General features: G+C 44.6%; 1 protein-coding gene across 19 annotated transcripts in view; it reads right to left on the reverse strand.

Annotated features, from left to right (window-relative positions):
- Positions 1-20,819, reverse strand: part of DTNB (dystrobrevin beta) — a 214,930-nt gene that overhangs the window by 116,599 nt on the left and 77,512 nt on the right. The window contains exon 11 of one of the 19 annotated variants that reach the window (XM_055713185.1): positions 1,139-1,233. The exons of the other annotated variants lie outside the window; for them this stretch is intronic. Within the exon in view, the coding sequence (XP_055569160.1) occupies positions 1,167-1,233 (67 nt within the window). The 3' untranslated portion in view covers positions 1,139-1,166. The remainder of the gene's footprint in view (positions 1-1,138; positions 1,234-20,819) is intronic. 19 annotated transcript variants of the gene reach the window in all.

The raw sequence follows: 20,819 nt of genomic DNA on the forward strand, positions 1-20,819 counted from the left end.
GTTTTAGGCACTATCTTTTAAAAAATCTGTAACTCTGTCAAGAGAGCACACTATATTTTTTTGTATAACCGTGACAGAAAGATCAAAATGTTCATGAAACCAAGATGATGCTGTAACCACGTACACAATACCGCCAGAGTAGTAAGAGCTGCTTTTATGAACCTGGGACTTTCAGGGGAGGAAAATCTCATTTTACCAAAACCTCTAGTTTAAAAGGAACGTAACTAAATTCCCCTTCAGAGATGCTCGTGATAGTTGCCATCTGCTACAGCCTATCAACATAACAGAAAAAAAGACAAATCTTCTTGAATCAGCTACTGAGGAGAGATTTTTCTGCCTCAATAACCTCACCAGGAAACAACCATCCACACACCTGAGAGAGGGGAAATCCCCGAACCATTGCTGGCAGAGAAACTCAGAAGATGCGCTTGGAAGTAACTCCTCTCCCACCCACAATGTAGCTAAGATATTAAAACAACTAAGGGACTTCAACATATATCAAAGCCAGCTATAACTTTCTTTGCAAACCTCTCTCCAGTTTTGCCAGGTTACATTTTTCAGGTTTAACTTATGGGATTTAAGGTGTATTTTAATCAGCCTAAAGGTGCTCTTGGGAAGAAAAGCACCCAAAAAGCAGCAGTGAAATAAGAGAAATCCTTCCGATACCTGGAGCTGGGGAAGATGCAGCAGCCACAGAAGCTGAGAAATCAAACTCCTTACATTCTCTTTTTCCATGATACTTACAAAAAGTGACATCAGCCAAGCAGCCGGGAAGCCAGAGATGAGACTGCGCCAGCCAGCACAAATCAAGACACTGGCCACCTTCACCCGCGAGCTCCGAGGTGTACACTGCATAAACTTTTACTGGCCCGAAAAACATGACAGCGTTCTTTGTAGAACTAAAATGCTTACTTGACTACCGGTTGGCACTGAAGTCAGTGCCGGCTCGCTCAGTCACACTGAAATGCCATCCCTCTCTGCATGACTAGTCCCAGAAATGACCGAGGATGGAACAGCACTGCAGGCTTGAAGCCGGGACAAAGACTGGTCTTCACAACTGTACTGGGGAGAGGCATCTCATCATGGGGGTGCTCCTTTGGCCAGGGGTACATGGAAGAAAACTCACAGCTTTGGGTACCTGTTACTGTGGTCCCCTTGCGTTTCATTTACTCAGACGCTACGCAGGGATGGTATGCTTTCACGTACTGAAGCATCGTGTAGCAGGGGCAGAGGCTATAAGAACACAAATAAAGAGCAGAGATTTGTGGAGGGCTTCAAAACAGGGAACATCGGATCACAGAATGGGTTGGGTGGGAAGGGACCTCAAAGACCATCCAGTTCCCACCCCCCACCATGGGCAGGGACCCCTCCCCCCAGCCCAGGCTGCCCCCAGCCCCGTCCAGCCTGGCCTTGAGCCCTGCCAGGGATGGGGCACCCACAGCTGCTCTGGGCAGCCTGGGCCAGCGCCTCGCCGCCCTCACAGGGAAGAATTTCTGCCTCATCTCTCATCTCCATCTCCCCTCTCTCATGTAAAGCCATCCCCCATGTGCCATCACCACCTGCCCTTGTAAAATGTCCACCCCCATCTCTTATAAGCCCCCTTTAAGTATTGAAAGGATGATGAGAGTCCTCTGCATCCAGCACAGATTTGGGAAGGAAGGAGTAAAGACATGATAGAAAATGCAGGTATGCCATCACTTAGGAGCCATTTTAACCAAATTACTCACCCATGTGTTGTTTGTTTTTTTATTTTTTTTTACACAAATGTCATTAAGTTACTTCTGAAGCTAAAATACCTTAAATTAGAGAAGATATCACACATATGAGCTTTCCAGCCCTACCATTTTTTTACCTTCTGTATCTTTTGAAAACCTATTTATGTATGGATATTACCTCTGTCTTGACCCATTCCCTCTCTAGGTAAGTGTCCAGCTTTGGCTACTACTGGAAACAAGACACTGGACTAAACAGCTTTTTGGTCTAACCCAGGAAGGATGATGCTCTGTTCTTAGATTTCCCCAACAACTTCCAAAACGCGTCAACAAGCTTTTATGGGTAATTGCCATAATTCTAATAACATCAGCAAAGATCTTGACTTCTCTCTATTGCTAGTATTTACTTTTATTAACTACTGCATCCTACGTGTAGTAAAACCTAGGAGATCCAGATGTAACTGAGGTTGCTGCCTCAGTTACTGTTGCTGTTACAGCTATTCTCAGTAATCTTGTCTAAATATCACAGTAATCTCATCTAAAGACGAGAAATAAGAAATAGTCACTGCTATTTTGTGTCAACAGTTTTTCTAAGTAGGAAAATCAATCCTTACGCATTCTGAAGAAAAGCAGACAATTAAGCCTGGGTCTAATTACTTGCTCATCTTCCTTCACACTTTGTTGATGAAGGTCCAGAAAAAAACCAGGACAATTCTCAGACCTCAGAAATCTAAAACCTCAATAAATAAAAGGAACTAAATCTTGAGACTTTTTGCTGTGCTGGGCAATCACCCTGTAAAGGGACCTTCACAAAAAAGCAACAATAAACAAAATTTACCAAATTGCCTTCTGCTCTAAACAGTTCTCCTATCTGAGACTGCTGACGTGAAGCAAAGCAATGTTATTTATTTGCTTCCATCAGACTACAGAGACTTGGAAAATGCAAAGCTCAGGAGAAGCAATCTATACTTGAGGGTTAAGGGCTGTCAGAGCAGCCAACAAAAAGGGAAAAAAAAAAAAGAAAATAAAAAAGGGGGGGGAGGAGAAGAAGAAGAAGAAGAAAAAAAAAAGAATGCTCCATCAGTGAGATCTGGAATTGATCAGTCTGAACTGACACCTGAAATTCTGAAATTTGAAAAATTTCACTGGCCTTCAGGAAGGACAATTAAGCAGGGTCTGAAGGGTCTCGAGCCAGGTGAGGATTTCAAGCAGCAGAAGTTGCAAGTGTGTATCCATGTCAAAAGTGTAGCTGATAACATCTCCTACCTTTATGGAATGTTTTGTAAGAACCAGTGTGTATATCACATGTAACAAAAAAAGACAGTATTTTTCAAGTGCATTGATTAGCACTGTAATAGACATCAGTATTTGTTCAATTATCATGTAATAATGCCTGGAATTAAACTACTTTTAAATTAGAAATGGGATTGATGGGGATAACTGCATGACATCCATCAGTCTCTCCTGTTATTTTTTCTGAAATTGTAGCTCCTGTATTTACATAGCTACAAACTGACTGGCTAACTTCAAAGCTGAGTTTTGCTCTATAACTTCAGAATTTCCATACCAGTAAGATTTTATAACGTACTTTATTAGTTTCTTTGACGCTGCTGGGGAACCCCACTGACAGTCCACGTGGTGTTTCTTTGTGCAAAGAGAATTACAAAGAATTACAGCTAAGACCGACCCAACACGTGAAGGTAGGCACAAACCAAAGGATACATGAGATACATGAAACTGAAAAAAACAGGCTGACATTCCAACACACTAGGCTGGAGTGTTGACCATAGTCTCTAATTACTATTACTACTATTACTATTACTATTGTTATTTTACAGGCACACAGATGGAATTCTAAGGAGGGATTTAAAGAACAACAGATAGTTTTGTGGATGTTTGAGGGTGACAGTTAACATAAAGCACTTCTAGGTGCCAGGCAGGCTGGCATCACCGCAGCAGACACCGCAGCCAAGACCTTGATACCATAAGACTTGCTTGAGGTTAAACAGCAGGACAGTAATGAAGGAATGGCAACTAAGTCCACAGGGAACCACAGATTCATTTTATGCACTGACACCACCACCACCACCCTAAATGATAAATAATAGCTGATGAAAAAACCTGTAAAAAATAAAAAGCCATCCCAGCTGGCATGATAGTCCTTTCGCTCTTCTCAGATAAGGCATCAACTAGAAAAAGCAATAAAGTGAGGTTGATTCATCTTCTGGGAACTTCATTATTTCTCGTATAGCAGTTTAGGAAGTACAAGTCATTAGAATTCATTAGGACTGTTTGTTCCAAACACCACATGCACTAATACACGCTTTTTTGCTTAGCACTTCCCTCCAGGTGAGAAAGCAATTGACAATAAAGCGCAACCTGATTTAACATAATTCTCGCTTTCTACTGCGTGGCATTTTCATAGAAGTGAAGAAATGCTGTAACAGCTATCTGGAAGTCCGGCGGGAGGCTCCCATGAACAACCACGAAAAACTAGTCTCTTTCCACTGTAACGTATCAGGAAGGACTCAAAGCAACAGGAGCGTGACCTGCTTTTCTCACATCGTATTCCTGGAAAAAGTATATCAATACATTTTGATAATAGTACACTAACTTTACCTGCTCTGTCTTAGCTTTGGTTCTCAGGAGAGAACAAAAAAGAATAGTCACGATGGAAGTGATCTACAGTAAGTACCATCCTGTCTGCAGCCGTGCTACCCAGTTCTCCCAGAGACAACGGCTGTGATGGTTTGAAGCGACAGAAGCAAGGCTGTGCCCCCAAACCCGCATGCTTTCTTTCCTGTTGTGACTGCTGATTTAATAAGAGATTACCACTCCCTTGCCACTCTCTAGAAAAGGCAGCTACTTGCTGGCAACCACCGTTAGGTAACTCCACAGGCGAGGTTTTGGTTATTTAAACTTAAGGACAAAACCACATTTTGCTCAATACACGCACACACAAGTACATGACGTGTCAAATAAAGCACAAATCACATCATGATGCTTTGTTTTCCTTGGCTAGCTTACATACCTTAGCAATTTGCACACCGCTGCAGCCAAATCACCTGTACTGACGTTTGCTGAAGGAATCTAAAAGTTTCAGATGGAAGCATGTAACAGCTCCCAAACTCTCACAAGTCAACAGCTGCACTCACATCCAAGACCACGTCGCTGAGGATGCTACACCAGTTTAACCTATTAACAAGCGTTCAGGCCAATTTCCAATAATCCTACACTATCACCTACTACTATCACAACCCCCAATACTGTGGGTACGAGCACACGGTAGCATGCTGCAACCAGGACTGCATGCATGTGAAATTATTATTTTTCCCCAAGGATTTCACCCGAACACTTAGCCCACAGACGTGAACAGAGCCATTCTCCTGCCTCAGTCTCCCTCCCTTATTTTACAAGCTTGGTGCTAACACTGATGGGAATGTACATCACTGTTCTTACAGCACCACCAGATCAAGCCGGGGCAGGACTTGTGTTACATATTGCGTTACATACGTGTTACGCTGTGGCAAAACATGCTCGTTTTCCACAGGATCCTCTGCAGCATCATGCTCTACTTGTTCATACTCTTGGCTGAGAAACTTTAGGACCAATGCTCCTTCCTTGTACCTGCTTCACACACCACTGAACTACAGATGACGCAGCACCGCTTATCCTGACTTAATGATGCAGAAGTTAACTTAAGATTAAGAAGTTAAGAAGATGATTTAACTTACTGTTGCAGAAGAACTGAGAAAAAGACTCAGCGATGTGACAAACAGCATTTCAGCAGTAATTTTTGGTCACTGGCAGGCAGGGATGGCTCCTGAAGGGGAGTTCACAGGGTGCAGACACGTGTTACAGCTGCAGCTACTGTGGGTTTGTGCATGAGGATCAGCAGTTCTAGAGCAGGACAACTAGAAAGGACAGTCTAATGTGGAAGAACCCACTGTGACACCAGCTTGGAAGAGGCGATGGTGACTCTGGTACCTTTACAAGAAAAGAGAGTGTTTTACAGAGATGTTCGAGCAGATTATCTTGCCCCTTCATTATCTGGATGCACAAAAGATTGAGGTGATACCATTTCCACAGCAGGTTGATACCAGGAGCTGGCTATCGTGTGGCTCCTACTTTGTGGCACATCAGAGTGGTGACTGCATCTCAGTTGATGCTGGGGTAGTACTGACTGATGAGAACCTATAACCTTTTCACAGGTGGTAACTAGTGCATTTAATAAAACAGAAAATGTGGTTTTGATGCTTGGAAACTTGCTGGTTTCTTTGCCAGAAGGCATATGTGCACATTTCCCTCAGAAAGGCTGTCATTCTGGCGTTATACATAGTCTGGTAGGCTCATCAGCACCAGTAAAGGCGTTATTATGCTGGATGCTGGGATGATACATCATTTATTTTACTGGGACAACACGGACATTATTCACACCAAAGATGATTAGTGGGTTGCCTGTGCTTCCTGTTATTCTGTGAGGTCTTGTTTATCTTTAATACGATGAGATACAGGATCTATCACTGCTGTTTTGTTTTTAAGCTTCCTTTCTGGCCAATTTTATTCCAAAAGCCAAAGGAGGACTTATCCTTCCAGGCTAGTGCATAAAAGAGATTGACTCTTTGTTTTGCTAGTCAGCTGAAGACCCTACCAAGCAGTGGCAAAGGAAGACAGATACAGAGACAAACACCTGAAATGTGCTTTGCCCGAGAATCTCACCGCTTCTCCTGTTCAGAATCTTCCCACCCGTCACAAAATGAGACAAGATTCGGTAGGCATGCAATGCAGCACAAGGACGCTGGCTTGCTTCAAGGAGACCAGAGTGTGTCCCCTACCCGGTGTGAGGCCAGACACAGCGATAGGACAGCAATGCACATGATAAAAGCACGAAGAGAAAGTGTATCCAGGCCATCGAGGTCTAGTGCTAGTGACCACACAAGCCTGTTCACTCTCACAAAGCGATCACTGGTTCTAAATGACCAAAAGGAAGGGTAGAATGGGGGAAGAAGGTTCAAGGGAGCAAGGAAGTGGTTAGTGTCCTCCCTCAGTGAAAGCGGATAAAGCTGTTTTACTATATGCAAAAAGCTCTATATTGATAACGCAACTGAAATCTTTATTGCAAATTCTCCCAAAATACTAATAAAAATGGGAGATACCACTTCCTGAACTAAAGCATTTGAGCCTACTCCAGCATGCCTCATTTTCCAAATGTTCCTACAGTTTACATCCCGCAGATCTTCAAGAACATAGTTTGGTGGCTTGATTCAGAGCCAGTTTGGCCCCACTTATGTTAGCAAATGAAACGGTGCCAGGGAGTCTTCCAGTATCCTGGAATGGGATCGTCTGCACGTTTAAATTGTTAGCAGACCATAGCACGGTTTTGGCCGGAGTCAAATAGCTCACTCTCAAACAGTTCCTGGGAGTAGCTTGGGAGTTAGCAGGAGCCAGGAATGACTCCCAGACAGCAGTTCAGGTGTGGCCAGACTCTTTGGGAAGGTAAGAAAGATTAATAGCATGGACGTGATGGTTCAGAACCAGCTGGCTTCAGTGGCCGAGAATGGTCCCAAGCACACTCGAACTAACGGCATGCGCAGTACTACGGCTTCATCAAGAGCTTATTCCTTTGACTTCACAGCTTCAGTTTTCCCTCTGATACCAGAGCCGCACAGTGTTTAATCAGAAATCTGCCAGAGGATGGTGTCTGATCCGCGGCAGTGATCCGGACAAACCCCTTGCATCAATGGCAGCAGAGAGGGAGCCAGCAGTCGTGGCCGGACTGATGATTTCTGGCACTGCCTGAACACCCTGGGGCTGGCTCCTGCAGCTGGCTATCTCAGATGACAGAATTGCTGAGATTGGGGAAGGGACCTCTTGTGATCACCTAGTCCAACCTCCCTGCCCAAGTGGGATCAGCCACAGCAGGTTGCCCAGGCAAGTTTCTAATATCTCCGAGGACAGAGACCCTCCACCGTCGCTCTGAGCAACCTCTGCCAGCATCCAACTGCCCTCACATACGTCACCCCAAATCAGGCAGCCTTGCCTTTTCACATCAGAGAATGTGATCTCTCTGATCCCTGGTGATCTGCAGACACAGAGCAGCCTGCATCAAGGTACTCACTAGCAGTAAAGGAGCTGGACTCGGCGATCCTTACAGGTCCCTTCCAGCTTGAGATACTCTGTGATGACCAACCTACACATGCCCAGGAGGCAAGTGGTGAGTAAGTAACTGGGAATACCAGAACATGCAAGGCTCATGCAGCTTTGCAATGGCCTTTCAGGCCTGATTTTACACAAGCACTGGTTATTTTAGGTATAGGTTAAAGAATGCCTAAAAGTGCAAGATTTAACCCACACTAGGCAAGAGAACACAATGATATGTTTTTCAGAGCTCTGTCTGCAAATGACAAGGACCCTGGGGCAGATGATGTACATAATGTGGGCTAACTGCGCAATATAGACATATATGTCAAATCAAAAGAGGAGAAGTGGCACAAGCAGACAGGGATACTGTGAAATGCTGCGGGATACTGAAGCTTCAAATAGCTTCAGCAGTAGTCTGCTTTTAGATAAGATTAGGTGAAAATGGTTTTGGACTTCTTACTTCAACATTGCTCTTGCTATTCCACTCTATGTACCTGAAGACTTCAACAATTACTTAAAACACTTATGGAAGTTAATTGGGTCAGATACCTACATGCTTTGAGATTCATCAGCTCCGACGTTAGTAGGTCATACCATACGCGTGACAACAGTGAGCGCTAGATGGGTGAAGTCTCTGCCCAGTGTTCTCTCTACTGAACAAATCTGCTCGACTGTTTAAGAGGGTTATTCTTTTACTGTTATTTGCTGTACGAACTCTTATCCTCTAATTACTCAAAACCTATCACTAAGTAGGTGGAAATGAAAGAATGATTTCTTTTGTACAGTGTATAATATATAACCAAAACCATAAATAAGGCCCATTATTTATTCAAATCTAAATAATGATCTCCTGCTGCCTTTCCCCTGTGACTTTGTGCCTGAGTAAGTAGAATGTAAGATCAATAGGAGGCACTTGAAGGCAGAGCAATGAAGAGAAGGAAAACCTATTAAAAATGCAATAGCTGATAATGAAAAATGAAAGTTCACAGCAGAAAGCAAAGAACAGGGTGCTAGAATTTCCCTCTTTCACAGAATTAACAGACTGGGGACACAAACAGCCTTCAGCTTGAGAAAATGACTGTAAAGGGAATGAGGGTTCATGGTAACTGGCTAAAGAAGCATCCCTGGTGTGATGCTGGAGCAAAAGAGCCAAATGCAATAACCACGTGCAAAAGTAGGAGAGAAGTTTCTGGGAAGAGGGGGGGTTTCTGCTGCATTTGGCTCTGTAAGAATATTAATGGAATTATGTTCAGTTTTATGAACTACAATTCAAGAGGGAGGCTGAAAAGCTGGGATGGTTCAGTGAAGGAACACAGGAACAACTAAAAGCTGGGAAACATTCTGTTCACAGAGAGGATCGTAATTCCAAACCTCTTATTTAGCAGACACTCGTGGGGATTTGGAGGCAACATACATATAAATCTGATTTATTTCCAATAAAACCCAACCGCAATAGACAAGCAAAGGTATAAGAAAATCCAAAGAGCATCAACTACAACGAACAAAACGCAACAAAGTGCATGAGCTGCTCCCCCAGCTGTGGCAAGCTCTGTATTGGGAACATTAATGCTTTTTATGAAACGTCTGATTTTTTTGTTGGTATTTTCTGCTTTGCACAGGAAGTAATTCAAAGAAATCTTCTGATCTCTGTTATATTTGTGGTTGAGGTTAAATGTCTGTGATGATTCACTTGGACTCCATAAACTCTGAATTAGGAAATAACTGTACTAACATCTGCGCATATGTTTTGAACTCTTTTGCCCAAAAACACAAGGGAAAAGCTTCACAGCAGGAAAAGTTCTATTTCTTACAGCGACTGAAGACAAATCTATGACACAAGAAAAAAAACATCAGCCACAAATTGCCAGCCAAATCCAAGAGGCAAAATGCAGAACTACGCTTTGGCAGGCAGCTAATGCCCAGCCGCAAGCTGCTGCAAGGGAGCAGCCCCTTCAAAATGATGCTCCAGTGCCACGTGCTATTTGTTGCTTTTCCTATTACGCTGCCCTTCCTCTTCATGTAATATGCTGTATGATAAAACCTCAGAAAGACTGGATTTGCATCGTCACAAAGCAAGGTTTGAACAACACAGCGGGAAGATGGGGCAGAGCATGCAAGAGAGCTCAGAAATATAATGACGGTATTTTAAGAGGGTTTGTTCTTTTTCTTTGGGGCACTTTTTTTTTTCATTTATTTTTTTATTTTATTTATTTACCCTTTTTACCACCTCTACATCAAAACTTCGTGGCCAGGTCTGGAGCTCTGCTTGCAGCATTCCCTGTCTGCCCACCGCACTCCCACCGAGCAACTCTGGCCGAGGCTGAGCAGCCGCAATATTCAGCCCCTTGGGCAGCCGACTTTGAATCCTGCACCACTCCACCACATGGTTCCTCTGGGCTTCAGGATCGAGCCCAGGGTTTCCGATTTCTCTTGGCAGGAGGATATTTCAAAATGCTGACAGCACTCCAGCTGTAGGCTGGAAACTGAGCTGGAACACTACTTACACCTAGAAAACAGAGGAGGGTTGCTGGCTACTTTTGTAGGAGAATATTCGATTTTTTTTAGAGGTACTATGCGCAAACCAGAAGTATATTAAATCTTTCCTTAGTGGGTTTTGTGGTTTTGGTTGGTTGGTTTTTTTTTTCAGTCTTGGGTAGGAGTTTGGATTAAGAAACAAGAAAGTACCTCCTGCTCCTTTACAGAAAGTTTTGTCTTACTCTGCATCAGCAAACACTGATAATTCAAATATGCCGCTACAACAAGAAAATTTTAGAGACAGTTGAATTGTTGGGAGTTCAATTTCCATTCTGAAACTATTTCAGGCTAGATTTCTTCGATTTCAAACAACAAGGGCGTTCTGTTGCACTGACGGGTAGGACTCAGCACCAAAGCATCTCTGTGTTGTGACCTGTCCTCCTGCACCGCGACCAATCCTGCTCTTAGTGCCAGCGGCACAAGTGTGCTCTGTGGCAAGCGTGCACCACTGCTGCGCTGTCAGCGCTGCGGCAGCCACAACAGGTCACCACTCTCTCTTCTGCAAAAGCGACGGCTGCATCAAACTAACAGGAGTAAAAGACTCTAAACGCTGGGTTTGCATGGAACAGATACAGCTGTACCAGCCCTGGGAGGTATGAAAATGTGAATGGAGCAGCACAGCAGAAGGTGCAGGTGGGGAGTGCCCGGCGCTGCGTTATCTTCATGGAGATGAGCAGGTCATGCATGGGAGACATCAGAAACAGACTCTGCACTGGAAAACAGACATTTAGAAGTGCAACAGATCTAGCTCCAATTCATCCAAAGGAAATTTGCCGCTGCTGAAAGGGAGCTGAGTTGCACTGGGGTTTTGCAAGATGCAGCTTTCCAAAAAACCCGTTGGCCTGACTATGCCACAGGTGAACTGGTTTGTGCGACCACGTCCTGAGGAGCAGCCCCGGAGCAGGTACCAAGAACATCTACAGCTGCATTCTGAGTAAAACTACAGCAGCTTTGTGCACAGCTCCCCAAGAAGCTTAGGCATGGCCACGGGGCGACAAAAACCTCATAACGCTTCTCACGGGCTTATTTTATCTCACTGGGGAGCCAGGGAGAGCAGCTAGTCAGATCCAGTCTTAAGCATCGACATTACCTTTGAGATCCCCCAATAAAACAGCAAAAAAACTCCAGCAAAAAGTGGAGCAAAAAAACTCCAGCAAAAAAAAAAATAAATTCTACTGTTAAATTACAACAACAACAACAACAACAGTCTGTTTAACATCAAAGCACACTTTCAGTAACAAAGAGAGACCCAAGTTTCTGGTACTTACTTGGTTTCTTTTCTGAGCAGGGAACAAAAACAAAATCCCAAATAGGGGTAACTTGAATTCACAGGACATGCAAACCAACTAACTGTGCAGATGAAACAAACCTGAGAATGGAAACAGGTTTGTGGCTGTCCCAGAACAGCAGAGAACCAGATGTAAAATACCCTGTAGCCCTTTACCTGTTCCTTGAGCTATCCGGATTATGGTATTGTTTAAGTATTTCTAAAGAATTATTGCACTGCAATGAAAGTGATGTCTATGACTGCACTGTCAGGAAGGCACTGAACTCTGACTCTGCACAAACTTTTGTAAAATTCCAAGTGCAAGATGACTGTCAGCAGTTCCTCATTGTAACGTGCTACTTTCTGACAGTGCCTAAGAAAAAATTAGGAATTGTTTAAAAATAGCTGCTAACACTTCTCCAATGAGAGTACCAAGGGCAAATACATCCGTGGGTAGGCTGAGCCAACACTTTTTTCCCCTATAAAAAGGAAACACAAGAACTGTAGTATTAAATTGGATTTCACCATCCCATTCTGGTACAAATCATGTGAGCAACTTTCAAGAAAATTTGCATGGACACATTACGGATTAATTACTCCTTTGTTCTCTTCATTACTTTAAACAGCAGAAAGTAGCCAAATCCTGCTATTATACTATTCAAGAGTGTTTTTTTAGTTGTGGAATAGAAGTGAGAAATGTGGTCTCTGCTTCCCTTTAAAATGTTGAGCTAAGTTTTCTACATGCCTTTACAGATCTTTTACATCTGTATTTAACTGTGACTAATTTTCTGAATGCTACTTATAATAAACCAGCCAAAAGCTACCTTGACAAAAAGGGAGAAAAAACATCTAACAACATATAATCCAACAACAATTTAGGTTAAAAATGTATAATCCAAAAATAGCAGCCTAAATATTTGCCAAAGGGAAACTTTTTAAACACTTTTGGATATGATAATGTTTCACTGCCTGACTCAGGACTAAAGCTGGGACAACAGCCTCCTGCCATGCAGCCTGGCTTTGCATCACCCTCAGCCTGGGTGAGAGGGCACAAAGATTTTGTCCTTTTGCTCCGTCCTCTGGAAAACTGCAAATTTAGGTTATTTTGGCAGCAGGAATGACTACCAGGCTACTTTAATTTCATGGGGTTTGTAGTAGTAATTAAAAAAATAGTTTGAGGTGTATGCTTCTGTTAAGACGATCAGAAACAAATAAAACATGCTAAAAAGTTAAAAACCAACCACAAACCTGAACATGTATGTAGATGTTTGGGATTTTACAAAGAGATGAGTAGTGAGAAGAATAAATCCCTGAGCACTATAACAACACCTAGGGAAAATATATACAATGTATTGTTTCTAAGCAATTTTAAAAAGAAGTTTTTGCTGGGTTTTGTGGTTTTTTAAAAATATAATAACCTATTTATTTGAATGCAACATGTCTAAAACAAACATTAAAGAGCATTCTTCAGCTGGCTGCTAGCTCTAGCATGTGAATGGAACAGCAGTAACTGTTCAGACACTGACACAAATATGAGTTCGCTATCATGCCTGTTTATTTCCAGCAATATGCAATATGCATATTACTTATCATGACAAAATGTCACAGTAAATTCTGCTGCTTTCCACTCAGATGTCACACGGGGATGAATGATCTATTAATAGTAATTTTTACTGTAAACAAGGCATCAAGTGAGATATTACTTCATTATGACTTTGTTCTTGCCCTGTTCAAAAATGACTAAGAGGAAAGATGGAAACAAGGTATTCGGCAAGTTACCCGTTCCAGGCTGCTCAGTAAGACATCCCGTGCTGCGTCCTTCTCCGAGCTGCTCCTACGATCTGTTTACAATAGCCAGAAACAAATAAAACCTGACAGCACGGGCACGCTACCGCTCCTCCCTGGCATCCGTCTTGCTAGCCTGTAACAGCTCCCCCCAAACCATCACACACCCCCACCCACCCCCCATTACATTTTAAATAGCATTCAAGAAGTTAACTCTGCCTTAACAATGCACTCCTGTATCCCGACAGCATGCAAAGACCTGGCTAACATTTTCATGCTAAAGCCGCAAACCGGCGAGGAATGCGAATCCAGCAAACCTTTGTGTTTGTGGCGAACGCCTCTCCGGTCCTCCACCGCGCTGGCATCCCGACGCGCGGCATCCCGATGCGCGGCATGGCGCCGTCTCTAAGGAAACGGAGCCGCCACGTGACCCAGCATCTCCTGGGCACAAGGTATGCTAGCTGACAAAACGCTTGTAGGTCGAGTGAGGCAGTCAAGGATGAATTGTCCGGCTACTAAAGGACTGAGGATATATTTTTTTTTTAATTTAACCCATTTCGATCTGTTTGAAGGTGCAGGGAAAAGCCATGCCCCTTACCTGCCCAGCCAGCAGCACCACAATGATGCATGTGTGAAGTTTCGTAACAAACACACACCACTTGATATTTCACATTCTTCCCCTTGAATAAATGAATATAAAAGTGCAAAACAACTCCTCAAAATACAACAATCATCAAGAGAAACAGAAACACAACACAGGAGACGTCACACAGAGGAAAAGGCTGGCTTTTGGAGGGAGAATCTCATTGTGGTTCTCTAACGAGGCTGCTCCCAGCCAGCTACAGCGCGGCGCGGCCCCTGCGGATGAAAGAGAGCACAGAACAGGTTCTCTCCTTCATAAAATTCTATGTCCCTAGCTATTTGCCACATAGATATTTGTGATTTTGAAGTCTTCAGTGGATCAGACTTCTTCCTGTTTCAACAGCATCCCAGGCTTCGGCAACATCAGTAAATCTGAGACTTTAATACTTTAATACTTGCAGCATTCGAACCTGATCTGCTGCCCGTACGTATAGGGGCATGAGGGATCCGCTGGCATCGCATCCTCGGCAGCACTGAGGAGCTACTGAAATGTAAAAGGAACGAAGGAAGGAAAAGAGCAACAAGAGAGGAAGAAACAGAAATAAAGACCAACCACAACATAAGCACAGATCTAACCAATACACAGACACTAAAATGCAAACTCCTGCACATTTTGAACTAAAAGAAAAAACAATTTATGTTTCATAAACTCTAAGTATAATAGAGATTATTCCACCATGTAATCTGGTGGATTTTTTTCCACCAAAGAGAAAAAAATTAAATTTTACCCACTCACTCCAGCACTGAGACAAGTAATTTGGGTTTGTCTAAAGCCTAATTTCAACAAGTTTGGATCTAAGGCATCAAAGAGAAAAAGTCACAACAATTTCCCTTAGTTGCTTCTTCCATTATTATCGTGATCACAAAATGCAGATTCTTAACTGAAATTTGTTTGGCTTCAGTACCAATAGCTTAAGGATTCAAAAAAACCCCATCTCAGCTCCTTTTTCATGTACAAAAGGAATTATAACTAATGCTTCATATTCTATCCCAGAATAATACCATTACTTCCAGAATCATGACTCTGAATACAAGTATTATAAGGTGTTAAATTATTGTTAAATGAATATTGACAGTATCCTGTAACTTGATGACATAACGTAGTACCTCGATAATAACGCATTGCCAAGGAACAGGGGAGAGCTGCTTACTAACACTGGGAGAAGACCATTATAAGATTGATGGACCACATGAGTAAAAAAGAATTCAAAACAAGTAGAACCCCAAAATTATAATCCCACCACTTGGATGTTCCTACTAATTTTGCTGGATAATACCGTAACAACCTTCTATCAGCCTGAAAGCAAGCAGAGATTTCTCTCGGCCAGCAAAAAACTGCACGTCCTGGCAGCCTACTGCAGCAATGAGCAAAAAGAATCTGAAATAAAGAAAAATCTAGTTCTGTCGTGGAGAATAAGAACAGCTGCAGTCAAAACAAGCCTATCATCCAAGCCTTTCTACTCTGAACTCTTCAACTATCATAGTGGCCAAAACGCTTCAGGGAAAAAAACCTCAAACCAAGCACGACACCCCCCCCCGGCCATGTAAATACCAGCACCCTTGTGCAGGCCAGGGGGCTGCAGGGCTGCCCACCGCCAGGGTTCCAGGCTGTCACGGAACCTGGTGGAGAGCTGCTACATGTTCAGCCAGACCAGCGTGTCGCCTGCATCAAACCACACGACAATTCACGACCCAAATGCCAGGGTATGGCCCCAGCCTCCAGAAACAGGTGTAAATCCAGCAAGAGCTGAGCCGGTACGAGCAGCCCCCGCGCAAGGGGCCAGGCGCCCACCCTGCTGCAGTGGCTGAGGAGGGGCCTCACCCTCAGCCTGCTGACAAAATGGGCAGGGGGTGACAGTCAAATCAAACCGCCGGCGTGGCGATACCAAATTCTGAAGAAGCAGTGATCAAGATGACTATGGAAAATACAGAAACTGAAAATATCTTTACTGAAGGAAAATCCAATGTGGCAGGTGGCGTATTCAAATGCAAAACCTGACAGAATACCAAAATCAAGGAAAAGACGCGTTTCCAACATGTTTAACTTTCTAACCCTTTTACAAAAAAAGATGTCATCTGTCTTCTGTTAAACATATTTACATTTTTTAAATATGTATTTATGTAATTTTGGTTAAAAATGCCTGTAACATGACAGAAGCAGACACCATTCCTCAGCAGTGACAGGAGGAGCATTTAAAGTTAAAAATAAGCCATCACATTCCAGAAAAATAAATTCATACCAAACACTTACGCAGATCTTGGGAAAACAGAGCCACCTGCAAAAAAGGCAAACAGCTAAAAACCAACAGGATGCCGAGACCTGATGCCTGCGTGCAAGCAGCTAATCAACGACTATAATTAAGGAATGCTTTTCATTGTCTCGCATCACCTTCTTCGCATCATGGCAGCATCAGTGCAAGGGTGGGAAGCTGCTGGTGGAGCCTGGCGCGGGTGGGTGCTGGTGGGATGTCTGCTGTGGGATGCCCGCCGCAGAGCGCTTTGAGCTAGCTTTGAGCAGGGGGTGCGGGGCTGGTGTTTGCTCCCCAGGCTGGTGGGAGAAAATTGAGGTCTTCAGCCTGATGGGTGTGAGCACGCAACTCCTTGCTCTGCGGGAGGCTGGCTGGCAGCGGTCATTACTCACAGGTACTGGCAGAGATGCTGGTTGTGAAGGACGGGCACTGGAATTGCTTCTAGTACAAAAGTTCAAGTTCTAGCACAGAAGTACCAAAAGAAGTGGGCGACATACACCTGTGAATTCGTGTGCAGTTGCTAGACTCACCTGTGCATGTGTGTGCATGCACACATCAGCACCGTGAGAAAACCTCCACACTCCCAAGGCAGAACACAAGCTTCTCTCAGCTATTCCTGGATACATGTACCAATGGGGAGGGCACTCACATACCTCCAGGTCTTAGTTCTCCCCTTTCTTCCCATTACTCCCACTTCAGATGGGAGAGAATTCCCTCAGTTACCCAGTTTATCTCTTTCTCATCCATTAAGCACAGAAAGGTAGTGGGTTATTCTCTCTCATGCTCCCAGTAATCAGAGGGAATTGTCCGTCAATAATTTACGTGCTGCAGGTTCAGGATACTGAACCACGCACAGTGGGAACCTCCTTGCCCTCCCCCACCCGGCCAAGGATGAACCTGTCTCTGTCCCTTCCTGCTGCTGCTGACAGCGGCACCCTGGGATGCAGGTTGCTGCTGCACCCCCCAACACGCTGCCCTGGCGCCCCGTGCGTGATGGGGTGAGAGACCTGGTGTCTGCACGGGCAAGTGGGTGCTCCCTCAGCCCCGTCCACCCAAGCCTGCGCAGGAGGGGGCCTTTGCCCTCCCTCCCCGTCCCCACAAGATGCCAAAGGGAAGCACACAGGACATTTCCCTGCCACTGCCAGAGCAGCATCACAGCTACGCAAAGGGGCTGGAGCATCACAGGGAGGGCGTGCATGCTTCCAACCTTCCTTTTTAAGGGAAAAATGTCCTAAAACATTCCCCCCACCCCACCCCAAAACCACTATAGCCCTGACAGCTGTTATTTCACAGTGGTGGCAGCGTTCATTGAGCTGCCCAGTGTCCCTGTGCACCTGCTGCAGGCAGGGGGTCTGCGTCAGGCACCCCAGGCAGCCCTTGGAGTGCTGCTGCGGGTCACAGCAAGCTCCGGCTGCTTGGCTCGATGCTGCAGGCTTCCACAGCTCCCTCCCCAGTGCAACTTCAGGGCTTGGGTGCTGCAGCGAGTGGCTTCAACTCTCTGGCTGCCCACCTGGAGCCTCCTACCTGCTGAGCCACCTTCCATCCCTGCTCCACTGCCATGGGAAGCACTGCGCGTCGCTGCTGCGGTACCTGCTAACTGCAAGCGCCACGATCTGCTGTAAAGTTTGCAGCTTACTGCTACAAAACTGAAAATACAAACTACATAATACAGACCAAGTCTTTTTAAGTAGAGTAAGGACTGTTAGAGCTCAAAAACATCCGCCACTTGTAATCTTTGAAATTAAATGGTCTTAGTGGGTTTTTACAGCTACTGCAAAAATTTTGAGACTTTTAATTATGGGTTCAAAGTACACAGAAAATTAGCCTTGATAAACTGTATTTTAATACATTTTAATATTATACTGTATTTAAATAAGGCTAAATGCAAAATTTTACATCTATAACATAAAAATGCAGAGTAGATTCAGATAATAGTGCTCTATTTCCAAAAGTGGTGACTACAAAAAAGGATTATAGACCACAGTGGGCAGGTAGGCAATTTTTCAGAAGCAGAGCTATTCTGATCCTTGATATTCTGATCCTTGAATACCTATCTATGGAAATGTATTGGTGTTTAGGAAGAGAAAACAAACCAACACAAAACAAGAGCTGGAAACAGAACACAGTTTAAGAGGCGGGGGGGGGGGGGGGGGGGGGGGGGTGCGGCACGGAAAGGAAATAAACCACAAATATTAAACAGAAATCACAGCATCACCATAGAATACCAGCTTGGAAGGGACCTCAAGGATCATCTGGGCCAACCTTTCTTGGCAAAAGCACAGTCTAGACAAGACGGCCCAGCAGCCTGTCCAGCTGAATCTTAAAAGTGTCCAACACTGGGGAATCCACTGCTTCCCTGGGGAGGTTACTCCAACGGCTGACTGTTCTCACTGCAGAAACTTCCCCTCTTTGTGTCCAACTGGAATCTCCCCAGGAGTAACTTGTACCCACCGTCCAGCAACAGGACAAGGGGCAACGGGCACAAACACAGGGAGCTCTGTGGGGAGAGCAGGAAAAACTTCTTTCCCTTGAGGGTGCCGGAGCACGGGGACAGGCTGCCCAGAGAGGCTGCGCAGTCTCCTTCTCTGGGGACGTCCAGAGCCCGCCTGGCTGCGGCCCTGCGCAGCTGCTCTAGGAGAGCCTGCTTGAGCAGGGGGTGGGCTGGGTGGTCCCAGGGGTCCCTGCCCAGCCCCGCTGCCCTGTGGTGCTGTGACTACCCCTCATCTTTTCCATGTGACTCCTTGTAAAAAGGAAGTTTCCATCTTCTTTGTAGCCACCCTTTAACTACTGTGATAAGGTCTTCCCTCAGCCTTCTTTCCTCAAGCCTGAGCAAGCCCAGTTCTCAGGCTGGGAAGCCTGACGTGTGAGGGAAGGCTTCTGGCCACCTTTGTGGCCCTTCTCTGGGTCCCCTCCGGCATGCCCGCATCTTTTTTCTATAGCACAGACCAAAACTGAACACGGTATTCCAGGTGCAGCCTGATGGGTGCTGAGCAGAGCAGAATGACTATCCATTCCGACAAACCGCTATGCAAGAAGAGGGGCATTTACAGCCTCTGGAGGTCACGAGTGAGTGCCTTTAGGGAGGGTAACCTTGCTCGAATACAAATCGCTGGGCACAGCAGGGAAGGAAGGCGGTGACATTTAATGATCAACAAGATACAGGAGGCCAGACCAACTGATTTAATGTTTTCTGACCTTAACTTCTATAAAAAGTCATCTTTGATATATATTTGCAATAAATACTGGCAACCTAAGCATATTTCTCTTTCCTTTCCTTTGTGTTCATCTAGATTTTATGTAACACATTTAAGCAGCCAATTCGGATCAGCAACCCCTGATTCTAAGAGAAAGGATCTGTGTTTTCTTCAAGGTTTTGGAAGCCACAAAGCTTTTACAGAAAGGTTTTCAAGAAAACTTCCCTAACTGGAAGAAAACCTGTGACTTGTTTGCAGTTTTCACTAACATTCAACAGTTGGTCAGGTAAGCCTCCTATCAAGGATGAAGGAGTATAAAAATATTCCTGATCTGATCGGTCTCTGCTCTGATCCAGAGTGAGGTGGCTTCAGCAGCAAAGTGGTCTGTAACACTCCAGAAAACACCCAGCCCCACTGTACCAGCAACATCAGAGGGATTGTCCCTGCCTGGCCCCTTTAGGATCAGCTTATGGACCCCAGTTCTGACTCCCCTCCACCCAAACACTGACCATTAGCCTCTAGCTTTGGCTTCCCTAACCTGTACCACTTCTTGGTACATCAAAAGACCTTTTTTTTCCCCCCCCGATGCCTTCAAAGTAAAAAAACCCCAAACCTTACTAAAAAACCCTTTTCTTTTATAGCCTTTGATAAATTATACTTTCAAAGGCTTTTTGAAAAGCCAAATATACGAAATCCACCAGATTCCCTTGATCCCTGGTCCTCCATCCAGGAGTGTCACTCTCACAGAAGTCCAGCCACTGAGCGAGGCTGGACTAATTTCTCTGAGAGGGGCTGGAAACCCTGAGTAGCAACAACCGCTGTATATAAAATTTTTTACGAAATAGGGTGAGGTTGGGCTTCTGAGGGTTTCCACACAGGAAACAACAGTGAAGCATTTTGTTTTGCTCTGCAATTTATTGCAATGGGTGCGTCTGACAGTTATGTACAATTAATCGAAATTCAACACAGCATTATTTTTCTGGCTAGTAGTATTGGGTTCTTTAAGACCTTTAAAACACAGCGGTTTAAAAGGACAAACAGATGTAGAGTAGTGCGCAAATTGAGATGTTAACTCGATAGCCAAAGGTCATGGGCGCTATCCACAGCGGAATGATGCCTGTGGGGACCACAATACCCAAGATGCAGCGGCCAGCATCACCCGTGTGATGCTCCTTTGCCTTCTCTCCCTGGGGGAAGAAGCACTAGGGCAGCTCACAAGAGCATCTCTTTTGAGCCACGTAAGTACCTTGGGCGTACCACACCTCGGACAATAAAGTGTCTCGGAACCTATAAA

Source organism: Falco cherrug, chromosome 6 (assembly GCF_023634085.1).
Source record: "Falco cherrug isolate bFalChe1 chromosome 6, bFalChe1.pri, whole genome shotgun sequence".
Classification (NCBI taxonomy): domain Eukaryota; kingdom Metazoa; phylum Chordata; class Aves; order Falconiformes; family Falconidae; genus Falco; species Falco cherrug.